At 42.5% G+C, this 27,536-nt stretch overlaps 1 protein-coding gene across 1 annotated transcript in view; it reads left to right on the plus strand.

The window, feature by feature from the left end:
• Window positions 1–699: 699 nt before the first annotated feature.
• The window catches only part of sorcs1 (sortilin-related VPS10 domain containing receptor 1), a gene marked incomplete at its 3' end in the record, with an annotated part of 151,907 nt that continues 125,070 nt past the window's right edge, over window positions 700–27,536 (plus strand). Inside the window, exon 1 of the mRNA XM_079220231.1 lies at window positions 700–1,640. Coding sequence (XP_079076357.1) covers window positions 897–1,640 — 744 coding nt within the window. The 5' untranslated portion in view covers window positions 700–896. The remainder of the gene's footprint in view (window positions 1,641–27,536) is intronic.

Below are 27,536 nucleotides of genomic sequence, written 5' to 3' on the forward strand. Positions count from 1 at the left end.
TTTCCACTGAAAACTTCCTATGGAATCACAATAAACCAAAGTATCTAAATTGACTGCTTGACAAACTGTGTTTTGCCTTATAGCTCTCGTCTTAGTAACTGTGTGTGATGAATAAACCTTTTGTGTTCACATTAACGCCACGCTACACAGACTTTAGATAATAATGTTGCAGCCCATCAGTGTGCAGTTGACATGTGGAACCATGCTGTTTAAAAAACAAGACTTGTTTTGTCTGTTTGCTTTTGCGAGGGACGTTTTAATTTTTTATTTCATGTTTATGTTGTTTTGGTTGTAGAGTTTTGACAAAGAGGGCCCTAGTTTCAGAAATGGGCAATTTAAAAAGTCTGTAATATGTTGCAATTACTGGATGCCTTGTTCAGACCTAAAAGGATTGAATCCAAACAGGATCATCACAGGAAATTATGCAGTTTCATTTGCAAAATGAAGCGATTTACTCTCCCCGAAGGCACGATGGTGATCAAATCTGCATCAGGAGAGAGAGAGAGAGAAAGAAAAAAAAGTAGCAGAAATAGCTTCGCAAAAAATGTGGCTGTGAGGAGAAATAAAAGAATGAAATTACTATATTACTGACTGCTTTAATTATAACCGACCATATGGTGGGAAATAACAAATATGGAGAAAGTCAGTCCAGCATTACCCTCCATCTCTGTGTGGATCAGCTCCTCCCCCCTGCGTGCAGGGCTTCATTTGATCAAATCCTTCAACTTGGAGCACTTTTTTTTTTTTTTTTACAACACTGCATTTGAGCAACGCCACAACTTGCGCAGCACTTCCTCTTCCACCGCCGAACGGCAATTTACACCCGAAAAAGGCAGCGGGAAGAGTGAGGGGAGAAGAGCTTCCTGCATCCTCAGCATCCTCCTCTGCCGCCAGCGATGGAGAGGGAGGTCAGATTCCGCCCAAAGTGGCACAGTGCGTTTCGCTTTTTGCTTTTGATGATGCTCTGTTTCTTCCATGCTGCCAAAGCAGAGATAACTTGCAGGTCGTGCCAACCTGGGAATAAGTGGCGTGCACAGGAATTACGGCTGAAATTCGACACAAGCGAGTCCACAACCGGATTAAAGAGAGAAGTTGTTGGACCCGGAGACGGGGCAGCGAGGTCCGGGGCGGCGAGCGCCGAAAGTCGGCGTCTCCGGTGCGCAGCGGGTTCCGCCGAATGCGCTCCGGAGAACCGGGCGGAATACGCGCAACCGACGCTGCAAAGGAGTACAGACGAGCGGCCCGGTGAAGGAGACACCGGCGGGAGAGAGTTGGAGAAGATGAAAGTTTCTAATGTCGAAACCAGTGGCGAGCAGAAGACCCGCGCCGGGGCCACCGGCTCCAACGCGCGCGCTAGAAGGAACAGTGGTGATGATGATGATAATGATAATGATAATGATGATGATGATGATAATAAAAGCAGACTCGCCGGTCCAGCCCAGAGTCAAGACCCGGGGGAGGACACGCGCCGGGCGGCCGGACTCAGAGTGACCCGCTCTGCGCTGCGCCGGAGCGGAGCGGAGCGCAGAGCCGCCGGTCCCAAGCCGGAGGAGCTCAAACTCAACAGTTCCACGTTCGCCCTGACCGGGGACTCCTCTCACAACCAGGCCATGGTGCACTGGTCCGGCCAGAACAGCAGTGTAAGTGACCCATCATCCACTCTAAGCATCGCACGCATCCACCGCGGGGTCCCAACGTGCAGTCAGGTGGGCACGCGCCACCTCACGAGAGAGCATCGCTGTCTCAATGAGTCCGCGTGCGCGCGTGTGTGTGTGCGTGTGTGTGTGTGTGTGTGTGTGTGTGTGTGTGTGTGTGTGTGTGTGTGTGTGTGTGTGTGTCACTAGTGTTTTCAGCAACATTTGGTTCCAGAATAATAAAACATTACAGTGGTGCTATTCTACCAACTGACATTATTTAAACAAACCAGATTGTTAAATTATGATTAGATCTGAATTAGACCTGCATGCAGCTTTGGTCAGGGCGTGTTGTTGCTGTTGTAGTTGAGAGAGTGACCCCCGTAGAGGAGAGAGAGGCCTTCTTCATCAGGACTTTCTGCATTAAGCACCCAGCAGCTCTGACCACAGGGCAGGCTTCTCCTGCAGTGCTGTGGGTTGTGGGAGAGGTGAAGCAGCTTCAGCCCTCCTCCCTTTTCTCTCTCCTAAAGCCAGGCCTGCAGAGCGGCCCCCAGCTCGTGGCCCCTCTCTTTGCTCGATGACCTGAGATCATCTGGACGTAATGGCAGCAATGAGAGGATCACATTTACAGGCGCTCCAGACGGTATCAAGTATTGTCATTGATCGCGAATCGCAATGAAAAGCGCTTGCTTGTGTAAAAGGGCTTTTACACACCAGGGGCCGACTATGTTAGAACTGTTGTTGAGGTCACGGATATTTTCACACAGCGAGTGAATATTACGCCACCAAAAAGGGGTTTCCAGAATGAGGTCAATATTTCTGAGCTTTCGACACTGCGAATGAACCAATCAAGTTATGCCGAAAAGGTTGAGTCACAGCTTTATTTATGAGGATTATAAAACATCACTGTGGAAGCTCAGATCCACCCCTCCTGTTCTGACCTATCACAATAAAACCCCTAGACGTATAATAGTGGCAGGCAAGTATTTAGCATTTTCATGCGGTTTCTTTGTCACCCCGCCTCCGCCGTGTTAAGGCCTTACGTTGTGGATTTCCATCATTAAAATAATCGTGAATACCCCCACACACACACTCACTGTCATGGTGGAGAAGTGAAAAATAGAGCCGGATTTTGAATATACAATAATTCAATTGTAATAATGACAAAAAGAACTGATTTATAAAATGTGTTTTTTTTTATTCCTGCAGGATTCATGATTAAGGATTGTTTTTAGTTAGTTTAGTTTAAAAAATATATTTGTCCCATCTGTGACGCAATGCAAATATGTTTTTATTCACAAAATGTGACGTCAAATGTTTGTGCCATTTTAAGAGTGTAAGCATATGTAGATGCTCTTGTGAATGCCTTTATTTAGGACAGGAAAATGATCATTTCATATCGCACCTACGCCAGACTCCTTAGAGCAGGCAGGGAGTTGTTCAAACGCGGCACATATTTCCAAATCACATGAGCAGCAGCTGCAGGTGTCAAACCTCAATGCTTATTTGGTGCCCACCTGTTTATGTTACAGGCCTTAGCTTGTACAACTTCATGAGTGACACAGACGACCCTTTGATGTCAATCCAATGATCTAAAAATCCAAAGATTAAGCGACCACAGAATAGGACCGAATGAGTGATGTCATGTCATGATGTTCATTTATGTGAACTTCAATTGGGCAGAAATCTCCAATGGAGTCCCTGCCGTCTCTTTAAAGCATTAATAATGTGCAGCGTGTTTTCTGCTACATTATAGCTGGCAGTGCTGTTGAACCCCATTCTGGTCCAACGCATTTTATCTCTTGTTTGACCAGCTGCCTTTTATGCAGCATTTCATGCATTCTTCAAAGACAACACATACTGGATGTGGGAGGAGAAAAAAAAGGACAAAAGCTGTTTTTCTCGTGTTCAATCTGAGCATGAATCAGAACCTAGACGACACATGCTTTATTTTATGTTCAATCCCCAAGAGATAATCTAAGCCTAAATGCAATTTAGATTATTGCTTTAAACTTTAATTAACATGGTACGAAGAAAGTCTTTGGGCAGAAAAGCACTGGAGCACAGTTCAAATGTATTCATTTGCCGCGGGCGCTGATATCTCGACACGCCTGCTTCTTCAGAGTCAAAATATAATAAGCGTGGACCGAGAATCCAAGGCAATGAAACGGGGAAAGCGTCTTTTTGGCCTCCAAAATCTGCCGTCCTGAAAAAAAAAAGGAGTGAACGTTTCTCCTCAAAGTGCTTTCAGTGAGCCGATGTCCTGTCGTTCCACGGCTGCGGCTCCGCGTTCTGCCCACACCACTTAGTCCCGTCTGTAACAAAGCCCATTACAGTCCCATGCGTACCAGCAGCTCCCATGCCCTCCACTTCGCTTCTGACTCAAACTCTGTCCTGTGCCTCAGGTGCTTTTCTGTGGGCTCGGCAGACTACTGAAAAGTGACCTGACCAGTGGAGGCAAGGGGCGATACAAAATAATGTTCACTTATGAAAATGTTTTCCACGCTTATTTGTTTGCTTCTCATGCGTCGGCCAATTTGTGTTTACCCTCAGAATAAAGCATTGCTATTGAGCGGCCCTGTTTGAGTTGCTGAAACCATTTGCCCCTATTCTTTCAGTCGACGCAAACAAGTAACTCGAGGCGTGCGAGAATACAGGATCTTGCATTAAATATGTAGAGTTGCTGCTATAAGCAGGAACAGACGTTCTCGGTCTTTACAATCTGAGTTTCTGTATAAATAAACAGATGAGTCAACAACATGCCACGGAGCTTAGATAAGGCCTTCGCTCTTGCTCTTAATATTTAACCTTTAAGGCATTTACAAAGCTTGTCTTTTAACCATCCCACTTTACTGGCAGCCTGTATGCCAGACGGGATTGGAGGTTATCATTGTGACTCATGAAACATTGGCCACAGGAGTCAAATACAGGGAAACAAGAATGAGTAAAACATTACTTACACACAGGCCGACAGCCGCTGAGGACTGTACTGAATTTAAAATGTCATCATCTTAGTCTGCGTGTAAGAAGTGGATGTAGTCACTGTGGCGTCACCCATTGGTTAATGGACTGCCATCTTGAAGCATCAAGAACGGCCCTTTTGGCCGTTGCCATCTTGCTTTTTGCAACCAGAAGTGACAGCAGAGGGTTGAGCTAAATACAACACGACACTGAAGAAGACATTTCTTAGGCAACCAATATGTTACAATTACTTTCCGTGAGGCGAAGACATCCTTTGAAAGACAAAAACACGGCCAACTTCCAGACTGGACAATGCCATGGTAGCAACCTGTCAATCACCTTGTAGCCCCGCCCTAAAGCATACCCTGCTTTATGGTCTGTTTGACTCTAAATGGACCATAATTTACTAAATAAGACATGCTGTAGGAGACATGGGAAACCTCATGCTTAAGTCAATGCATTATGCCCCTGATGTGTTCTTGCATATTTATTTGTATTGAAATAAGAAGTTCAAACTTGTTTGCGTCTGTTGCAAAGTTTACATCAACGGTCTTTAAGAGTTGGAGCATTTGTGAACTGCGCTGCTACTTTCACAGCTGTACCGTTACTCCACACTCACTAATGTTACAAACACAACCTACACACTAACTATATCCCCAAAAACATTTAAAAAAACATTAACAATTATAATCCCATTTGTTTAGACCCAGTGGACTTGCATTACACTGGAGTCCATCATAATTCAAATGTAAAATAGTAGTAATAACCTCTTTTTTCTCAGTTTAGGGCTTATCCTCGCACCTGGAACTGTTACATCCATAGCCCCTCACTTACCTTCTCTCTAATTGACCAGCTGCTCTCCTAAAAATGTCATAAAAATGTATTTTCTCCCAGATTAGATTTCTTCTTTACATACCACAAATACGTTTCTAATAGTGTGAAGTCGATGGAGAGTTGTGTGGTTCAGTGTAGCTGCTTGGGAATGTGATTTGGTTGGACAGAGTTGAACTGACTCACGTCTGTAGCTACACTTGTTTTGATCAAAACGGGTTTTCTTTTCATTCCAGGCTTTACTTTGTAATTTGTTTAGAGTGTATTTTTTTCGGTGTATCCATTTTCTGTCAACCATTACTTTGTGTCTGTCCACTTCAGATACTGATTCCCCTCATTCTCTATGAAGACATTTGACAGCTCTCAGTGAACTGGGTTGCATTGGTAAATGGACTGTACTTTTATAGATCTTTTCTAGTCTTCCACTGAAAGCTCTTGAACACTACATGTCATCGTTCACACCCATTCATACACTGATGACAGGGGCTACAAGGTGTTACCTGTCCATCAGGACTCTAACTCATCATAACTATTTTGGCGTGAAGTGTCTTGCCCAAAGACACATCGACATGGACTATTGGGATCATTGGAGACATCACCTCCAAATAAAATGTTAGCTAATCTGGCTAAACTGTTTAAGAACCTGAACATACAATGTACATATTTGTAGATCTCAGTAAATAAACAAGTGAATAAATAACCAGATGTATTTAACAGGTGTTCTTTATCATACAGCTGCTAGAGAACTTCATACAGATTAGCAGTCATGCTAGCAGTGGGGCTCAAGGGATGGCATGTACTACGATAGCCAAAAGGCCTGAGTGGAGACTGGTGTAACTATAGGAATGTAACATTATTAATAGGGCTGGGCAAAGTTGAACAAATTTAACTAATTAATCTCAATATTTTTCTGTGATTAACTGTGATTAATTGCATTATGCGCCAAATTCAATAATGAATGACAAACTAGTGTATTGCAGGCTTTTATTTTAAAGTAATGTTATCAGAACAATGTAACAGGCACTCTCGGAGCACTAGCAAGTTAAGATACAGTATATAAATCTGTTTTCTTTTTTTTAAGCTGGTGAAAACGGAGTTGAAACGGAAGTCGCATAGTGCGCCGTTTAACGGCTAAAGCTACGGTCTTCACGATCAATTTTGAATGGAGAAAGAAACGGTATTAGCGCTCCCCCGAAGAGGCACAAGTTCCTATGTTGGTTTTGGAATAAATAAAACACATTTAAAACCCATGAGTCGTTGTGTTGTAACGTAGTGCGCTCCGTTTTCATACAACTTGTGTGTTCTCCTGACGACGGTGCGTCTGGAGGCTCATACGCGCCGTCAATCGTTGCGATTTTAACCCTAGAGCACTAACGTCAGGTGATTTTCACCCGAGCGATTGTTGTTACGTTATTTTCATTGTGTTGCTTTTGTCTGAGTTGCGTGGGTCCTTCTGTAGCTTCATGCTGCTCACGGACGTTAGTGAAGGTGGGCGTGTCTTATTGAATGTGGGCGTGTCTTCCTGCTGTTTGCGTGATTTTCACCCGACGTTAGTGAGAGTGTGACTATTTTTTACGGATGGGTTTTAACATTGACTTTTAACATTAATTAACCTTTCCTTCACATAATAAGACTCGTATGTTCCAGGAACATGTGGACCAGATAACAAGTTCATAGCTCCTTTATTTATATTTTTAATCATGTTTTATTGACGATTCCCACATTTTTCACCGGATTTTGGGCCTTTTTTTGAGTAAAATAAAAGAACTAAAAGAGTACTTCAACTTGCCTTGTATTGTTGTATTTGAATATATTTCGATGAGAAGTATATTTGATCAGGTACATTATATCGGATGAAATTCACCCGACGTTAGTGATAGTGTAACTATTTTTAACGTTAGTGTTTGAAGTTCAATGCTGTGTAACGCCTTTAAGGTCCTTCAGGCTCGTAGTACTCTGCTGATTAGACAATTAGAGTTTGCAGTGGTTACAAATAACTTTGCTTTTTTTATACAACTATGCCGTCTGGTAGAGCTTTAAAATGAAAATGTACGTTTAAGAGTGCAGTACCTTTCTCCATATTCTCGGTTGATGTGTGTAGTAGTGTTAATGCTAAAAAAATAAATAATGCTGTTAACGCAGGATTAAATCATTAACGTGCCTAGCCCTAATTATTGCAATTACGTTTTTAAGCCACTACTTGTTGAATTGTGTGGTACAATATTTCAATGTATTCTGCTGCCATAAGTTTGAGTAATATGAGACAATGTGCCCGGTTTCACACAGCAGCATACGGTGTGAGCGGTCTACCGCTACAACCCCCACCAAAACATTTGAATATTACTATTTCATATTTTTACACCGCCATGCCAGAATGATACACCAACCCACTCACATCTAAATTATGGAACCGAAGAGAGAGAAATACAACTGATCAAACAAATGTTTCTTGATCTGGTATTCACAGAGCAACATTGAGACTCTGAGAAAAAGGTTAGAGGCAAAGAGCAGCCTCGCCGTGGGGCTTGTGGCATATTGCTCAAATGCAGGTACAACATGCACAGGGGCAGTATTATTTGCATTATAAAATGTCAGACATTTGGTACTTTGCTCCGTCACTCAGATGGATTCAGGCTGACATATTTACGATCAGTCTAAGAAGATTACTCTTGAGCTTTATTGCTTCCAGACATGTAGGACATGTCCTGCTGGAACAGAAGCAGGTGAATTATAACGTGAAACCCCACAGAGAGAACAGTAGCGTCTCCATATATCTGAAGAACTCGTCACTAATGAATGAAGAGTCGATCACATGGCGAAGTGTTGTGATAAACTCACTAGTCTCCGCTGACAGTCTCACACCTTTCTAGCTGTTGAGGGAATCTATTTATGGTTGTTGCGTTCTGATAGTCATGGCAACGCCCAATACACCGCCAAGCTCCAGATTTGTCTCACCAAAGTCACATCTCGGGCCAGCGTCTGAAATACACCAGGGCAAAGGGAAAAACTGCCCCGAGAAATATAATTTTGCCCCTGGTATCAATAGGAGAGGAGCAAAAAAATGCCCCCATAATTTCCTCTAATAATTATGATTGTTTAATGAAGTTGTCAAAAACATCGCAGCCTATATGATCCGGTCCAGTTGCCAATGTTTTTGATTTCCGACTTGACTGATGCTGCGTGTGCGCGAGGAATTTTTTTTTTTTCAATGGAGCGCTCTGATCAGACCTGTGACTGCAAGTAGAAATCAGGATCAGCCAACAGAGTCTCTGATGTTGTGATCTTCGCAATAAAACATCTTTGATGTGACGTGTTGAGTCTTGGCCAATCAGCGTTAAGATGTCGACAGCGTCCCTACAGCTTTGTATCCTTTCACTCCAAGTTGAAGTTACCGGCGATACGAACGAAGTAACTCGCCATCCAAGTTGTGTGTGTCGTAATATTTTTGTCACGTTACCCTATTAAATCTTTCCCAACCTGTTATTTAATGGAAAGCTAGTCGTAGTGTAACGTAACGTGATGAAACATGTCGTACATATTTGTCTTCTTCAAACATAATATTGCCTGCCTTTGCTAAACAACTTCAGATACAAACAGACTTGTCAGCTGTCAGTCGTCCATCACTTTGGTTTCTTTGCACGATAGCTGGATTCACATGAAATCACATGAGAATCTTGTGAAGCAATGAAAGAAAAAGCACTCTTTCAAAACTATTCCTTTTCATTTTTTCTTCTTCTCCTAAATAGATTTACTTTTTAAATTGCACATGTTCAAGTGTTTTTTCTTACAATATTAATATATAAATATATCTTTTGTAAAAAAAATTAAATATCTGGAGTGCTCGGAAATAAAGGTACTCTTCTGGCAAAAGGTTACAAAGCTTTTAATCAGATGGCGCTTTCACAGTGAAATTGTAAAAACATAGAAGAAGCTTGTTCTTGTTAATATAGAGCTGGGTTATAACCCACAACACAGCTTTCCTCCCATTAAAGGCTTTTTAAGCAGTTTTCCCAGAAGAGAGCCTTGATCCTTTTCAAGCTGACGTAAGAGATGAGAAGTAGTTTACAGATAATTAACCTGAAGGATTCTTTTGGCCTTCTGTTTCTATTTGTTGTTGAGAGAACAAACTAATATTATTAGTATATTATTAGTATTTAATTAGTATGTATTAATACTTATAAAGCCTATAACTTTCAGATGTAAAAAACAAGAAGCCTTGTGATAGTCTGGCGACCTGTCCAGTTAAATTGAAAACCACATTTATTTTAGTTATATAAATTCTATATTCTTTTCCCTCGCTTTCTATAACACGTTTTTGTCTGAGCTTTTTTGTTGCAAGAGTTAGACTTTTTGGATGAGGTGATTGGATGTTCTTTTTAGAGCTGATTATTACATTATTAAACACTCTTGAGATGTCGGTGTGGCCATGTGGGTCTTATTGTAAACATCTCTATGAATGGATTTGACAAGTCATATATTCATAAAAGGCCTTCATTTGCCAGTTCTCCATCTCTTGTGCTTTTCTTTTCCTAAACCTGTGTACATGCTTCTCTCTGCCTCTCCTCCCTCTCTCCCTCCTCTTGGCTCACAGTCACCTTGTGTCTTGGCCACACTCATGTTGTGTAATGCGACAATTACAATGTAAGCTTCCAAATCAGGTTGTGAACATCCCATTGCCACGCAAGCACAGTCTGATCTGTGTGCTTTCAGACCTGGTACTTAACACATCCTGCTGAGAGGAGAGAATTTGAAAAAACAATCCCACAGAGAAAACAAGGGAAGACACATTGAAATAACAAACATCACCAAAGCCACTGTGTGGGCTCGGCGGTCCTTCGGGTATGTGCCTGGGAGTGATCAGGCAGGCGGACGCTGTCACGCTCCAATGAGCCGTGTTTACTCGCCATCGGGCTGCATATGCCCATAAACAAACTAGGCTCCCAGTCCTGCTCTCTTTCAGGAAGATAAAACAAATAAGTCATTATTTCCTTTAGTCTGAAGTTATATTCTGTATATGTCTCTGCAGTCCGAGTCTTCCTGTGGGCAGGCTTTGTGGGTAATATGTTGGGCAGTCTAAGCCGAGCCTGTGAGACCTCAGGTGCACACACTTTATTTCAGTAAGTGCCCTTAGGTGCTCCTGAGAGGATCGTTCCTATTGCTCCCTCCATTCTGTTTCTCCTTAAGTTCTTTCTCAATCATGCAATGACAATATTTCCACTTGTGATTTTTCACGGTCCACTCAATTTATGGCCCCTTCAATTTACAGTAAGTGGCGTGAATGCGTCTTAATTCACTCACAGCTGTGCTTCACAGAGGCCCTGGCGAAGGAGACTTTGCACATTGTACCAGTGGCGGGCCGTGGATTTTCTACCTGCGCTTTCAGTGGATCAGCTGTCCTCCCCGACCCGCGGCGCATCTCACCCTGCCTGGCCACCCGAGGTGCGATGTTAGCTCGCGAGCTAACTAGCGCTCGCTGTTATCTTCCACGGCCCGCCACTGCTTGGTCAACAGTTGAAGGCTGATCAGCTAAAAAAACATCGGTGCATCTCGAGATTAAAGGCAATCTCACAGAATCCATGAAAGGACCATGATTTATTCACAGCCTAATAAGGACAGTTGCAACTTTGAGTACCAGTGGAGAGGGAGGAGTTTACTACGGCGATGATGAGACACACATAATAAGCTAATAGCAGTTGTTCCTACACTGTACATAGCCATTAAACTAGCCTGTTGAAGGAGGAAGGTGGGATTTACCAAACTGGTGCCATGCCCACGCAAAAAAAGCCTGTTAAGAACAGACAGATTGCTTGGCAGTTCTCTGAAGAACAACTTATGCAACTTTACAGTCAGCCATTTGTATAAAGACAGATGTTTTAGTGTTTCCAACTTTCTTATAGGGGGCACCCAGAGTTGAACTGGGGACCCTTTGATCTGCAGTCAAATGCTCTACCACTGAGCTATACCCCCTGTTGTTCTATGAAGTGTAGTTTCTGGGCCATGGTGTTGTACCTGTAATGGTTTTGCCGTAAAATGTCATGTAGATGCTGGGGTTTGTTTACAAATTGGAGTCCAAGTGGGTTTTCAGTTGTGAGGCAACATTGTGTTCAGGCATTTTTAAGTTTAAGTTTTTCTAGATGTCCTTGTCAAGTCCAGGCTTTTTAAGGATTGGCTTAACAGCTGTTGCTTTGAGTAGAGATGGGGAAATACCAGTGGAGAGGGAGGAGTTTATTACAGCGATGATGAGACACACTGGTAGTGCCCACACAGAATAAGCTAACAGCACTCGTTCCTACACTGTAATGACCCTTCACACGTTTACAAGCCTGTTAAGAATGGCTTCATTGATTGCTTGGAAGTTCTCTGGAGAACCACTTATATAAAGACATATGTTTTAGGGAAACCAATGTTCTTATAGGGGGCACCCAGAGTTGAACTGGGGACCCTTTGATCTGCAGTCAAATACTCTACCACTGAGCTATATCCCCAGCTGTCTTTTGGAGTGTAGTTTGCCGGTCGCTCTGTTGTACCCTTAATGGTCTTGGTATAAACCGTTATGTCAGTGCTGGGGTTTGTTTGCAAATTGGAGTCCAAGTGGGTTTTCAGTTCTTAGGCAACAGTGTTCAGGCATTCTTTAACAGAAAAGTTAGATATAACACTGTTACAGCCCTTAAACTGTCCTGTTGTAGTATGAAGGTGTGTTTTACCAAACTGCTATCATCCCAACGCAAAACAAGCCTGTTAAGCGGTGGTAGTGCAGAATGTGTTAAAATTAGGTCCCACCAACACTGAAACAATTATGGTTTAAGGATCAAAGGTACTTTTAAGATTTACATAAGTACGTTCGTTCAATATGTTATTTAAAATAAGTCAATGTTGACTTCTGGTGTTAACATTGGACACAGACACAAGTATCCTGTGTGAAGGTCTTGTGTTTGACCATTCCATCCATCCATAAGCACAAGCTCTTTGTTTGAAGCTTGCTCACAGCTTAGGTCAGGCTCAACAAACACACCTTCTGGTAGTGATTCCTCTGCCTTTATTTGCCGCTTGTATTTTGCATTTCAATCATTTTCAAACTTTGACCTACTTAGTTGGTGACCTTTCAACATCTAATGAGAATAATACATTTGACGTAACCTGGAAGTGACTTGATTAGTTGCTCGTTCTCTTGAAGAAATACCTCCATCCTTGGACAGATTGTAGCATGGCAGAATGCAAATAGTCATAGGGAGATGTCTGTGAATGGGCATAAAGAAAATAAACCGTACACATGCCAGTTACATTTTTTGCAAACCGGCTGAAATGGAATTGTCATTATGACGTGTTCTGGCAAGTTAAAAAGTCTATATGTCACAGTGTTAAATCTAGCTTGTAATGTATTAGTAATAAGCAATACGCCAATGTGATGAACCTCATATTATGTTTGTTTATCAACGGACTAATGGAGTCAATGTATCCAGTGGCGGGCCGTGGATTTTCTACCTGCGCTTCAGTGGATCAGCTGTTTAACAGCCCCCCCCCTCGCGAGCGCTAGTTAGCTTGCGAGCTAACAGCGAGATCTGCTTTCCAGACCTGCTTTCCATCGCGCCTCGGGTGGTCAAGCAAGGTGAGATGCGCCACAGCGCAGGGAGGACAGCAGGTCCAAGTGTTATACAGTGTCCAAAGGGAAAGTATGAAGAAAGTTCTTCTTCTTCAGTTTAAATGGAAGATCGCAACCAACTTGACTAGATGCATACCGTCACCTACTGCACCCTGAGTGTGCAGATTCAGAGTGCTGCTGATGATCCTTGTCCCTGTGAGGAATCACACGTACAGAACCCTCCTAGCAGGCCGTCACGATGTAGTTCAACACGCTTTTCTACCATAGTGAAACAGAGGTGAAATGTGATTGGATAAGCTCTGCTTAACAGCTGACAAGCCACGCTCGCGCGCAGCCAGAAGCTGAGGAACAGACAAGAGCTGGAGCTGTGCAATGAGCTGTGCAATGAGAAAATAAGCTAATAGGGAAAAATAATTATAGTACATGTAGTGTATTTGTGAAAAACAATGAAATTATAAAATAGCTACAACTTTGTGATTCTGTTTAGATTGACGACCCGTCACTGAATGTATCTGACAGGCAGTGCACAACTTACTGCCGAACCGAGGCCGGCACCATGAAATTGATCAAATTGTAGTCAATGTGTTTACTCGGAAGTTTCGGGATGACGAGATCTGACATGGTTCCGCCAGCCGGTGTTTTGCAAGCCTGTAGCAACCCATAACGTTAGCGTGTGTGCAGTCGAGAAGGAGAGAGAGGGCGCCCGCATGTGGGACACCAAGTGTTACATTTCGGTACACGATCCAGTCCGGTGTTTGGCCTATTATCAAACCGGTTTGAAATGTTTTGCAGCAGCAACGTCTCCACTGGCAACATTACCTTCTGCGACAAGAGCCGGGCTGCTTCCCTGGCTTCCAGTCCCCATGCTACGCCAAGCTAATCGCCTCCTGGCTCCAGCTCCGATCTTAATGCACAAACATGAGAGTGGTATTGATCTTATTATAGAACTCTTGGAAAGATACCAAAGAATCGTATTTCCTAAAATGTCAAACTATGTCCTTAACAATCAGTCACTGACAGCTCTTTGCAGAGAGGACATTAACGAAACAATAGCCAAGAGTTTCACTTCGGTCTTCTGACAAGTTACTCGCCAAATTATGGAACTAAAGCTGATATAATGTGCTGCAAGCAAAGTTGTCAGCGCCATATAATATGAGAGGCCTGTTTCCAGATTTTTCCCAATGGGAGCCAGGAGAAAGGACATAAAATGTGTTAGCTTTGGAGCTGAAATAATTTCAGGCTGCTAATTTTGGATTCAAACTGGAACCAGATATCAGAACCAAAAGCGTAGCATATGCCTGGGTTAGTATCGCTGTAAGTTATACTGCAGTGCTAGTTTCTCTTCCCAAATATCAGTGCACTGTATTTACCTGCTCCAGCTGGTGACATCACTGCTGCTGCTCCAATGCCCTGTGATGTGATTGACACATGTGAATGATGGTGATCGAGGTGACTGCTTTGTGGGAGAAAGGAGCACTGCAGACTATTAGGAGAGTATTGAAGCGCAGCTAGAGGCTGAGCTGCAAGGTGGAGCACACTCACAGATCAGATTTTGTCCGGACACTTGTGACACTTATGGGAGTAAATGTAATGTATACCCTACACAGAGAGTATTACGTGTTAAGTATTAAGAACAAGGAGTTACATTTAATTTAGAATATCTGAAAAAGTCAAACTAGCTGGATGGAGTTCATGGAGATGTAGCTGCAGATACTCGGTCTGAGGCACAAGGATTGAATTGCTGGCCGTGGTGTTTATATATTATCTGCTTCCTTACCCCTCGTAGCAATTCAGATCGACAAGGGCGATTCAGGCAGCTGTTGCAAGGCAGTCAGAAGTCTCCTTCTAGGAGGCAGAGAGTCCCATCTCACCCACTGATCAGGTTCAGAATTTCATCGGACATTTCTGTGGCACAAATTGAATCCCTGGCAATCTGTAAACCACGGGAAGAGGCCTGAAAGTGAAGATGAAAAAGGTGTTTTTCAAGAGCCGCTCACGGTGATTGAGAGAAGCAGATGAGATGGCCGGTCAACTTAATTGCGCGAGTCGGATACAACACGGAGACACAGCGTGGTAAAAATAGCCTTGACAGACCCCGAATAGCACAAAGAAGAACAGGAGATGGATGGACGTCTGCTTCTCGACACGCGGCGCTTGTTGTTTTTGTTGAGCCGCTGTCTTTTTCCTGATCCGTTTGCTCGTGTATCAGAATAAAACTCAAGAACAGAACATGTGTTGCCCACTAAATTGACATCTAGGATGCCGAATACTCAATGTTCAAAAGTAACAGCAACTGAGCCTTTCTTCTCTTCCTTTACAACAGCCAACGCACTTCCTGTCTCTGACCGAACATAGCACTATACAAATCTTTTAATGAGCCCATATCGCATTACGATTCATTATGATCAATGCATTTTCCCACCGCCTTTGCACAAATGCTGCTGCTTGAAGAAGTACACTACAAACAATGCTATTTAGAACTCGAGCTGGAATTCATTATTTTCAATTTTTCTCTTATCTTGCTGGGTGGTAAAGTTCACACAATGATATTTTTTTCTCTGTAAGCTGCCAAGGTTCTAAAGGGCTTGTGTAGGGCATGTGTGTGCGTGAGCTGTTATGTCTTTCCGTGTGTGTGCGCGTGCTGCAGAACCTCTGAGTAGATTACTAACTCTGGGCAAGACAAACGCTAAACGCCAGCGCCTCGTGTTTGAAATATTCATGATTTGATGTTAATTAACACCATTAGAAAAGTTGCAAATAATTGTCTGCTCCAAAGTCTTTGTGGTTACTTATGATTAAGATCCATGAAACATGAGTGTAAATTCATCAAACATGTGGCATTTAAAATGCTTATTTCAGTGTGCGACTAATAGCCTATGTTTAGTGGAAGTGCATGATGCCACATTAGTGCTGCAAATCAACACCACGGATTTTAATTGGTAATGCAAAAGCCAGGCTACAGAGTGCAATCCAAAATAGACACTGCTCGTGTAATTACCTCCAAGGAGGATATGCTGGACCAGTTTTCATGAAACCTGGTGGAAGGCTGTATAATAGGAAAAGGAAGAGCCCATTGTATTTTGATTGAGATATATGCACTCATGTTCACTTTCACTAAAGGTGTTCACACGACATGTTGAACACACGTTCAAATGTGATCAGCTGATTGAGTGGGCGTCGCCAGCAGTTATCACTCCCGTAGATACGGGTTAGAACGGGCCTGTCACACCTTCTAGTCAGGTTCAGAAGGCCGTGATCATCTGCTCACGTGGTTAATCACCGATACGGATACAAGAGGACGACTCTGACCTCTAGTGGTCGTAGTTATCACGACGGGAGCAGAAGAGGAAGTCAGGTGATGTAGCATAAAGAGGGACGAAGTCTGTGTAGAAAGAAGGTCGAGGTGGTGGATGAGTCAAACAAACACTTTCACACGGGACTCAGCTTTTTGTGTCCAGAAACCAGGCTTATTTTACCATACCTTTGATACTTGACTTATGCACTTATTTTAATGATCTTTTTACCAAATAGTTTTGTCACAATGTTACATTTCACCGTCACAGTGTGGTAGGTGTAGTTTGACCTGCATTACAATAGTGATAACAACTGAGAACGGCCATTCAATTGTCTGTTATCATTAAAAATGGATGGTCTTCGCCGGGACTTTCTGCACATGGCTCTAACCTCTGACGACACAAGCAAACATAAAGGTGGCTGAAGCAAAATGGCGGCGAGCAGTGCTAGCCATGCTAACAGCGCCAACAGTGCTAACAGTGAAATAAAAACAGCAGTGATTTGGTGGGGAAAACAGCCAAACAAGCTTTGATGACAACACACAGAAGGTGGCTGAAGCAAAATGGCGATTAGCAGTGCTAGCCATGCTAACAGCGCCAACAGTACTAACAGTGCTAACAGTGAAAGAAAAACAGCAGTGATTTGGTGGGGAAAGCAGCCGAACAAGCTTTGATAACAACACACACAGAGGGAGAGAGACTTCATGCTCTGCTCAGGTAGACTATACTCCTCAATAACTTTACATAAATGATCGTTGTTTTCTGCTATATTATTACTCAGAAGGTAGCAACGGAACTATACATAACGATAGATTGGTCATTTGGCCGTGGATGGAAAGATGGATACAAAGACAGTCTTTGTAGTGAGGTTGATCAGTCTTACAGCAGCAGCTATACTCTACAGACCCATACTAATTATATGCAGATTTAAAAGAAAATTGCAGTTTCCACCTTTTAAAACATTTTATTATGCTGATTGTTATGTAGCACACATGGTGTAGAATTAATATGTAGTGTGGATTTTGGGTCACAGCTATGGTGTCCATACTAAATACTGTTTCTAAGGCATTTGTAATACTAAATTTGGTGATTCATGAAGCTACATCTAACCATAAATGGAGCACCACCAGTTTGAGTCATGACACAGAGATAAAGTGGTGCGGTTTCGATTCAAAACACGTCAGTCGGGCGCTCAGGGTCAAAAGTGTCCAATTACAGACGATTCCACTTTCTTTCTTCACAGCTCCTTTTAGTCAGTGGTCTCTGGTTCTATTAATGTCAACAGGGTAGGGGTAACGTACAGCCCAACAAATAAATACATACATGAAACATTACCTAATTTGTTCCAATAAGGGAACAGCTTTAAATCCAAATTGCATGCACGAAAGGGAGTTTTCAAAGCCAGAAGTGTCAGCACCTGAAGTAGTCATTGAGCGATTTGTGTTGCTCTGCTACCCCATGACACCTCTCCAAATGGTATCACTCTGTGCTGTGTGATGTTAAAGATGATGCTGCATCTTCAAAGATTACTGCTCTGTGAGCGGTCCTAACGTTTGAAGACTGATGGCAGCTGTAAAGCCTTTTGTGAAGGAGAAATCTGTGGAATCAAAATAAAACAGCCCCTTAAGTATTTTTTACATTTTTCCTAAAACAAATGAGACAGGCATTACATGCTCGGTACGAAAGATGTGGGCAAATCAAACTGTCCTGCATTCTTGTTGACTTTTGGCACCGGCTCTGCACGAACAGACATCAGCTTTTTGTCTGCCATTGGCAATGCCCTGCAAGAGTTGTCCATGTGTTTTATGAACCAAGAGTACTTGCAGAGGCAAAATAAATCACTTCCTGTTTCTTGGCAGGCCCCATCTGTGTATGGAGTCATCCTTGCAAAGACTCGCCGGGGACAGATGAAGACATCTGGAGATACAGTACCTGCCACATCTGCTAACGTCTAAACACATTTACCTCAACCCCGTCATTACCATTTGAATTACCATGTTTCCCTCGGATGATGCTTTGATCGGACCGGCTCCCTGTGTCACAGTCCTTGAAGCCAGCATCCAGCCATCAGAGCCCATTAGACAGCAGCGACGTTAGGCTGTCGACGACTTCAGCTGGATCACATTCAGAAAATATCCCTCTTCTATTAACAGCTAGTGCATACTGTACAGTCTCCAGATAACTGCTCCTAACAAATGTAGGCCAACTCAAAACATTGAGGGGGCACGGAATGAGCTGGACAATGAAGCGTCTCCGAAGGACAACATGAAGCTGTTAAGTCTCCATGTTCATAGAACGGAAGACATATTTTCCCCATCAGTGATGACTTTTTTCACCCACAATGTTAATTAGCTAATTAGTTCTTTGTGAGCTAAGACCGTGCCTTCAGTGTCAGGTCGTCTGCCTCAGTAGCTCGTTCCTACGTTCCAGCGTGGCTCCTACTGTTTGGTTTTCTCATTATTTTTTCTTTTTTTTGGGACTCCCAGCTGCAGGTTGTTTTCCTCATTAAATCATTGAACTCTACCTGCTGCCTTTTCATCTCCTCATCTGCTTTTGGGTCCAAACCTGTTGTTCCTGAATCGTGCCAGTTCTAAGGTTCTCCTTTTTTGTTTTGTTTTTGTTCCTACTGAGCTGCTGGAAGGGCTTTAATGTGAAACATCTTTGCTTAAGTTCCACCAATCAAATCAAATGGACGGCAAAGTAGAGCAGACTATTAATCAAAGAATGAGGACAGTATTTCTGATACAGGAGAGGAACTCAGAGCACTGGTGAGTTTGCATGACTTTGTTGTTGTAGTGATGGATTTAGTGCGGTGAAAATGCACATTACGCTGTTCCGTAACAGCAAGTAGGATGTTTTGAGTTGGCCTTAAACATCAAAAGAGAAAATTAAAATTAGGACTAAAGAGAGTGATACATGAATAAGAAACAATCTTGAATTTAAGCTTTCAAATAACCAGTTAGATGAAGGCCACTTTTGAGAAATCTAATTATGTTAATCAGGATGTCAGGATGTCACATTGGATAAGTGTGTCTGACCACATCAGGCATCAGCTCATTAGTACTTCAGGTCTTTCTGGTGGACGTAAGGAACACAGAGGTCTAATTAATTCATCCACCCTGGGGGCAGCAAGGACCTTTTTTTTTTTAAGTCGGATGATAGCATACATTCTTCCCAAGGCTGAGATGGACTGAAAAGATATCAACCCACTCCAGTTTAAAAAAAAAAAGCAAACCGTCACGCCTCTTTGAGCGCTGCCTCTGTGCGTCACACCTTCCACACTGCTGCCGAGTTAAGGCTCGGAGAGTAAAAAGAAATCTCGAGTTCAAACGTATGAGATAAGGTGAGGCTCCATGTGATCATCATTGTGAGAGCAGTGGTAGGCACTTCACATATTTGACTCACCACTTGGCCGATGCGCTGTGGAGGTGTGCGATAGTGGGAGGCACATGAGAGGAGTAGTTCACTGAGTTCAGGACGGTACCTTCTAATATCCTAAGAACCTACAGGATTTTGCTTTGACATGCAAGTAATACAGTTAAACCAGGAGCAGATAATGGGACTATTATTCATTTCTTTTTCTAATTATTTGATCTAATTAGCGTCCCTAAACCGCTGAATGAGGATACGTTTCTCTGTTAATAGCAACATTAGACCCCTGAAACGCACAAAAATTATTAGTCATGGGATATTCTACTTGCTCTATTGTTCTGGTCAATAGAAAACCTCCTATGATTTTGCTTTGTTCTCTCCATTATAGAGCTCCATTAAACAAAAGTACAAAGACATGCGTGAATGATGTCATTATACTGACACGTCCCTTCATTAACATGAACATACATATATATTTAGAATCTTTCCCATATACAAAAGGTTCCTGTCAGAAACCCTCACTAATGCAACAATACTCCTGTTTGAGTACCATTTACAAAAATCTGCAGTGTCTAGCTGTTTTAGGAAATGATTAAAAATCTTCATGAATTGATCATTGTATATTCTTTTAAAGATCTATGTCCTTAGTAGGATCATGTGTGGCTTGAATGCCACAGACAGAAAATAATGGGATATGGCAAATGTCCATGTTGGTCTTTTTATGGGAACAGAACGTTTCAACATTTCAACTTTTCAAGTCTCCATTTTGTGTTTGTCATCACCACATTAATTCACTCATTCTGTTTGAGGATTCATCTCTTTACAAGATGGCTTCATTCTTGAAAAGCGTCCCCTTTTTCAGTTAGATGGACTTAGAGCTCCAGCTGAGCTGCCCTTTGAACTTCCTCTGCTCCATTTGGTAACCTTCCAGCCAGAGGACCTCCATGCTGAGTGGGCCCGTCCAAACACGAGCGGTATCTTTCCATATCTGGCAAACTACCAAGGCGTTCCATGCCAACTTCACCAGGTGCCCGTGGCCCCGGTGTAGAGGCCGGAGTCAGGTAGCGCTCTTCAGGCCAGATGGTCCTTCCATGGGCTTCATCACTCAGCCCCCCTCCTGAGCCCTTCTGGAGACCACTGGTCACGGACATAAAGGATCCTAAAAGACAGAAACAGCACAGCAGAGAGAAATTATTAACAAATACATACATCCCCATGTCCTGTATGTATGTATGTATGTATGTATGTATGTATGTATGTATGTATTAATGTATGTATGTGTTGATGTATGTATGTATTAATGTATGTATGTATGTATGTAAGCATGTATGTATGTATGTATGTATGTATGTATTAATGTATGTATGTATTAATGTATGTATGTATGTATGTATGTAAGCATGTATGTATGTATGTATGTATTAATGTATGTATGTATGTATGTATGTATGTATTAATGTATGTATGTATTAATGTATGTATGTATGTATGTATGTAAGCATGTATGTATGTATGTATGTATTAATGTATGTATGTATGTATGTATGTATTAATGTATGTATGTATGTATGTATGTATGTATGTATGTATTAATGTATGTATGTATGTATGTATACATACATATATATACATTTATACATGTGTGTATGTGTATATATATATATATATATATATATATATATATATATATATATATATATATATATATATATCCCAGTAGTGTCTCTGAACATAGATCCTTCTTACAGCATTTTACAGTCTGCCCAAGTTTGAAATGAAATGACAGCATGGTTCACACAGTACGGCCAATCAGGATGGATTTAAATTCAAAGTCCATCAACGCACTCTGCCGACCCGCCGGCCCCATAGCCCTTTCTCACCACTTCTCCCAGCACTTGATTGCTCTAAATGAAGAAAGGAACAATCAATGGTCAACTGACAGACTGCATTGCAGCGTCGCATGCTGAGGGAAGTCGGGGCTCAAAGTGATCCGGCCACTCTCGTCACACAAAGCCCTCCCCTGCAGGCCCCAGCAAGGTCAAGGTTACAGGCTGAAGAAACTGTACAAGCATATCCACTCACTTCATATCTGTAAAAAAGTGACTCAGTCTGTGGCTCATGCGGAAGCTCCCCAGGGATGCACACGGACGATCTGTAGACACAATGGTGCCCATCTGCAGATGGAGATCGTAAGCTCAGATAGAGAGTTTGATGCTTTTCAATTGAAATATAAACAAGATTTCTCAATGCGATACATAGGGTTAAAGGTCTCAGGATCCAAATATCTATTTTATGTTGACCGTATGAATGTAGCTGACTTTAAACCAGTGCGATGTCTTAGGAGAGGGTTAGGTTTATCTTTTGGTATCAGATGTTGGACTTAGAGATGCTCCTTACATGTACAGGTTCATTAAACAGGTCATGAATCCCTCTCTAATATCTATTTCCTGTTGCCGTGAAAACATCTCCTTCAAACTTCCTTTGTTTAACATAATCCTGAATTTTAGTGCTGGAATTTCAATTTTGAGGTTGTTGTACTTGTAATACTTCTGTTCCACTACATCTCAGTGGCAAATATTCTACTTTTTGTGCCACGACATCAATACATATTTTAAAGATATTGTCAATAAATACTTTGTTTGTTTCTATTCCGTATCCATATGTATATTGTTTATAGGTTAAGCCACCCAGCAGCATAAAGTAGTTGCCTGCATGCAGTCCCATGTAAATATTCTTCCCTCCCTTCACTCTCAACCTCTCCCTCCATCTCCGTCCTGATGCTGTCGGTGGGTCTGACTGCTTACCGGACAGATTTAACGTCCCCCGCCGTCTCAGTGACATGAAACAGCGACTTCCCTCCGAGGGGGCAGGGAGGCCCGCGTGCCGCCGTGACACACGCTGGCCCATTAAGTGCAAACAACCAGGACACTGTGATGCTAATGAAGTGTTTGGGCTCCGGAGGAGCGGAGAGCGCCAGAATACCGGCTTGCAGGCCCGTGCTCCACTGAGAATGTAACCCGACAAATCTAAGAAAAAAGGCTTCAACATAGTCATATTTTCATGAGATGTCCATCACAAAATGCTCACTTTGAGCCCTAGGGTCCTTTATCCCTTTATCACAAGGTACACATCAAGAAAAAAACATAGTATAAATCCCCCAAAAACATGCTAGAGATCAAATTAAACATAAAAATCAGGGCTACAATAATATATAATCTCTGTGTACAACCTCAAAACACAACTCAAACAATAAATAGGATTAGGGGTTAGGGTTTAGGGTGAGGGCGTAAATCTTGTAAGATTGCTCTGTGTTGGAAGGCACAATTCCTGACACACGTCAAATATGATAAGAACAGCTTTTTTTGCGAAGAGTTTTTCTTTGAAATTATAAAATATGTTTCCCACTGTCAAGCCTCAACGCCTCAACGCATATCTGTTGGTGTTAAACCTTCCAGAAATGTTTTCACTGCGGTCAAAAACTCCCTCAATAGAGAGCTTGAATGTAAAACATCTACAATTCCGAACAGACCTAGTTTCCACTGATTTCCTCGTCATGCCGTCCATGAAAAAGACACAATTTTAGTGACGGTAAACACCTCAGATTTAACAAACGATGCAGTAACCAGTCAGCGCAGTTCGGTCCTTTGTTGCAAAATTCCCACTTGTGCCTTGTTGTGAATTTGGCAAACACAGAATACTTTAAGTCATCTATTTATTTGTGTCAACAGATCAGCGGCTCAGATGAGTATCGCACACACAGCTGTTGCTTACTGTACCTGATGGATCCCCCCTGTGTTGTATCATTTACAGGGAGAATAATTATATTGAATACAGCATCTCTTAAAACGTTCATGGACAGAATAGACAGTAACTAGAGGTGTGTCTCCTTCAGCTGTCTCGCCATTTCATGCACAAAAACAACAGCGCGTGCACTGACCGGGGAGGTGACACGTGTTGTTGTTGTTGTGTCTGTGTAGCCTAAATGAGCTGATCATTGATCTAATGACGTGATGTTGGATCGGTGCATAGACTCGAACTCGCCAACACCAATCCAGCTGTTTAGGCTGTATCGGAAGCATTTCTGAAACCGTGAAAAGACTCCACTTTGCTGTGTTTGATGTTTTGGTCCGAATAAATCAGCACATACGTCAGTATCCGGGTGCAATAAACCCCTTTAGAAGAAGCCGCATACCCACTACATACAACATGGCATCTCATAGTTGTCAGTGGCAGAGAGAAGACAGGAACAGTGTTTGCTTTGTGTGCGGGTACTTCCTTACATCTCCCTCCTTCCACTGTTTCTCTTTCCATCTCACTCTGCTGTCAGAGGTTGACTGAATCAGGTTAGAGATGGGCGGTGCAGAAACAGAAGCATTGCTGCAGAAAATGACAATGCATCTATCCTTTTTTGGATATTGAGATGCACAAACCTGCTTCCTTCCCTAGGAAAACACAAGCTTATGTAACCTGTAAGTACAAAACCAAAAAAAGAAGAGAGACCTGCAAACGTGTGTTGCAGGTGTGCAGCAGTAATCGGAAAGGGAAACCAATTTAAACATGGGAAAAAAATGTAGAAGCAATGGCTACTGAAATATTTATGTATATCAGAGATGTTCATAATCTATAACCCTTACAAAAAGATATTGTAATACAACCCTGTTCTGATTTACGGACGGCGCAGAGACAACAAGTAATAAAGCGCCTTGCAGATAGTGGGGCGGCGGCAGAATGCTCTATGGCTTTATTTGATGTGACATTCACTGACTTGAAATTCAAAGTCTGACACATTGAGCACAGATAGTCCTGACATGTCTGTCTGTCTGTCTGTAGTCTGTCTGTCTGTCTGTAGTCTGTCTGTAGTCTGTCTGTCTGTCTGTCTGTCTGTAGTCTGTCTGTCTGTCTGTCTGTCTGTAGTCTGTCTGTCTGTCTGTAGTCTGTCTGCCTGTCTGTAATATGTCTGTCTGTCTGTTTGTCTGTCTGTCTGTCTGTAGTCTGTCTGCCTGTCTGTAATATGTCTGTCTGTCTGTTTGTCTGTCTGTCTGTAGTTGGTAGTTTCACCTGTTTTCAGCAGAGCTCTCTCCTTCCACTTGAACCTGACTTTCCTCTCAGAATAAGGTGATCATAATGTGCAGCACAGATGGCGTCTGTATTTAGAGTTCAACCTCAGAGAGGAAACCAGCTGTCATCTCTTTCCTTCTGATGCACTCAAGGCTTTTGAAATGAATTCAACACTTATGGTCAGACGGCCTTTTAAAAATCGAACCTGCCGATTCTGATTTTCTTTCCAAGAACTATAATTAACAGCAAGAGCCAAACTTTTTTTCTTCTTTACTTGCCCGACATTTTGGTTTTAATGGCCCTGAAGTCTAAATGTTCTCCCTTTACTTCATTATTGTCGTCTACTGTGGTCATTTAAATAAAAACGTTTCGGCATTAATAGTTTTAATAATGCAACACTTCATAATTCCCGTCATACAACTGCGAAAAAAACATCTCCTTCAAACAACTGGATTCATTCATATTTCTTAAATGTCATAATTAGTTTCGCCCAGTATGTTTTTACTGAGTAGAGCTCGAACATCTTCAGGTGCGCCTGCGTGGAAGCAGCACTGCTGGACTCGCCGTGACACATTTACTGATGCATCCTCTGAGTGTGTGAGCGAGTGTGTGCTGCCTGTGACTCCAGCCTCTGTCGCCGCCGCTGATCTCCTCCGGTCACAGCGGGTTAGCGCGCCCTGCAGGCCCTGTTCATACACACAGTAGTTCCTTCATAGTTTTATTCTAGTTTTAGTCGACTGTTTCAACGGTTACCCATTACGTTCAGTCAACATGTTTCTTTAATGGCTTTTTAAATGGCATTCTGATGTTTGCATGTTTTCTTACACACGTAAGGCAAGCTCACACGCACACACACACACACGCACACACACAGCCAGATGAAAAGAGAGGGAGAGAACCAGTGTCAGTTGTCTCTCGTCCTTTACTCCCTCACTCAGTCAGAGAAAGTTTTCTGTTGTTCTTGTTTCTGAGTAAAAAAAATGCTGGAGCATCCATTTGTGTGTGTGTGTGTGTGTGAGAGTAACAGCCAGAATGCGCTTTGTCCTATCTGAATAAAGCACCTTTATATATGAACAGCAGGATAAGACCGCACCGTTGTCGGTCAGGGGTGAAGTCTCTTTCTGCTGCATGGAGACAGCGATGCGTCGGACCAAACCTTGTGTTAAGACCAACCCGATGTGCCACTTACACAACGTGGGTACGGCTTTGACAGCTTTTATAAGTACACTGGAAAAGAGGAACTTCTCAGGACCATCAAGTCCTCGGCGAAGACGCTTCCATCCCGTCGGCCTCACAGAGAGGTTCCTTCCCTCAGAAGGCTACTGATCAGACGTGTTCCAAGCTGTCTATTTTTATCTCCGGAGCTTTTCTTCCTGTTATTTTGTGGAGACTTTATTTTCTTCCTTCCTTCTGTTTATATGTGCTTCGTATGCAAGAGCTTCTGTTCCTCCACCTGGGAATCCAAAATATTGCTGGTACGAGCACTTTTACTTCATCTCATGGCAGGAAATCTGCAGCTTGGCAGCTTTTTTTTTTCCCTTTCTTTTGAGCGTCTGTTTCAGTGCCACCGATGCACATCCAGGCAAGCGGGATGTCTTTGTTTCTTCAGTTTGCTGCTTTTTTTTCACCGTCCTTAAACTTGACTGCTGGGATTCCTTAGGCTCGACATTGTGATGGGGCAGCCGTGTAAAAGAAGGATTGTGCCTAATGAGATTTCCCTTCGCCCGGGGCCTTCAGGAGCCTCGCGTAGTTCAAGTGGAGGTCTTATTACCGTATTCCTCAATTGAAGGACTTCTTCAGATTCACACCTCAAGCAAATTCTGGCCTGTTTGATCCTTCAGCACTGCACTGATGAGTTGATCTGATAGGGGGAAAAAATAATATAAAGAAAAGTGCTTCACTCAGAGATGGAGACATGCGGCGTCGAACGGCACTTGCCGGGTTTTTAATTGCTGGACAAACGGGGATCAGGTCAGAATGATGCCGGCACGGCGTCAGTAGATGGAATAAGGAACTTTCTGTCTCGTCAACCGGATCCCATACGGAAAGCATAGTTAAAGCAGCTTTAATTAGCATACCTATTGGATGACAGGCGGCCAACGTCTTCCTATGTTGACGATGTGTTTTTTAAATCCGCAGCTCGTCCCTCAAAAGGCTTCATTTGTTCTGTAATGAAGTCTCAATTTTATCTCACTCTTACAGTTTTATTTCACTCGGTGGCTGCTGCACAGCGCACAGACAGCGTGATACATCTGGGGACACTTTCTCTATTTCTGTTTACATATCCAGACAGAAACCAACATCACTTGAGCTTCTGTTATTGTAATGACGCTACTGATAAAACAGATATCTCCAGCATCCATGAGGGTGTTGAACTTGGCTAATAGAATTCACAGGGGAGGAGAGTTGAGGCAGTTTTTTCATTACCATCAATCACGAAATTGTTAATTCCAATGATTAATGTTGGCTTCAGTCTCCTTTGCTATTTCTGCCTGTCTCTATACACATCTTCAGCTCCTCGGGATGGCTCCAGCCACAGCAATGTCACAGCAAGGAGAAATTAAGGCTTTTATTCATTTAAATTAATGTGGCAGAAATGACTGTGAATGCATAATTAGCAGTCTTCATTAACAGAGAATGATTTGAGACTTATTGATGAATATCAATGAAATGTTTGTTTTAAAAAAGTAGTTTAGCAAGCGATGGTTGGATGTGCACGTCCCTTATCTGGAATTCAAGACATTACCAGCTATAATTGGAATATTTTACTGACTACAAGGGATTTAA

Source organism: Taurulus bubalis (assembly GCF_910589615.1).
Source record: "Taurulus bubalis genome assembly, chromosome: 6".
Lineage (NCBI taxonomy): Eukaryota > Metazoa > Chordata > Actinopteri > Perciformes > Cottidae > Taurulus > Taurulus bubalis.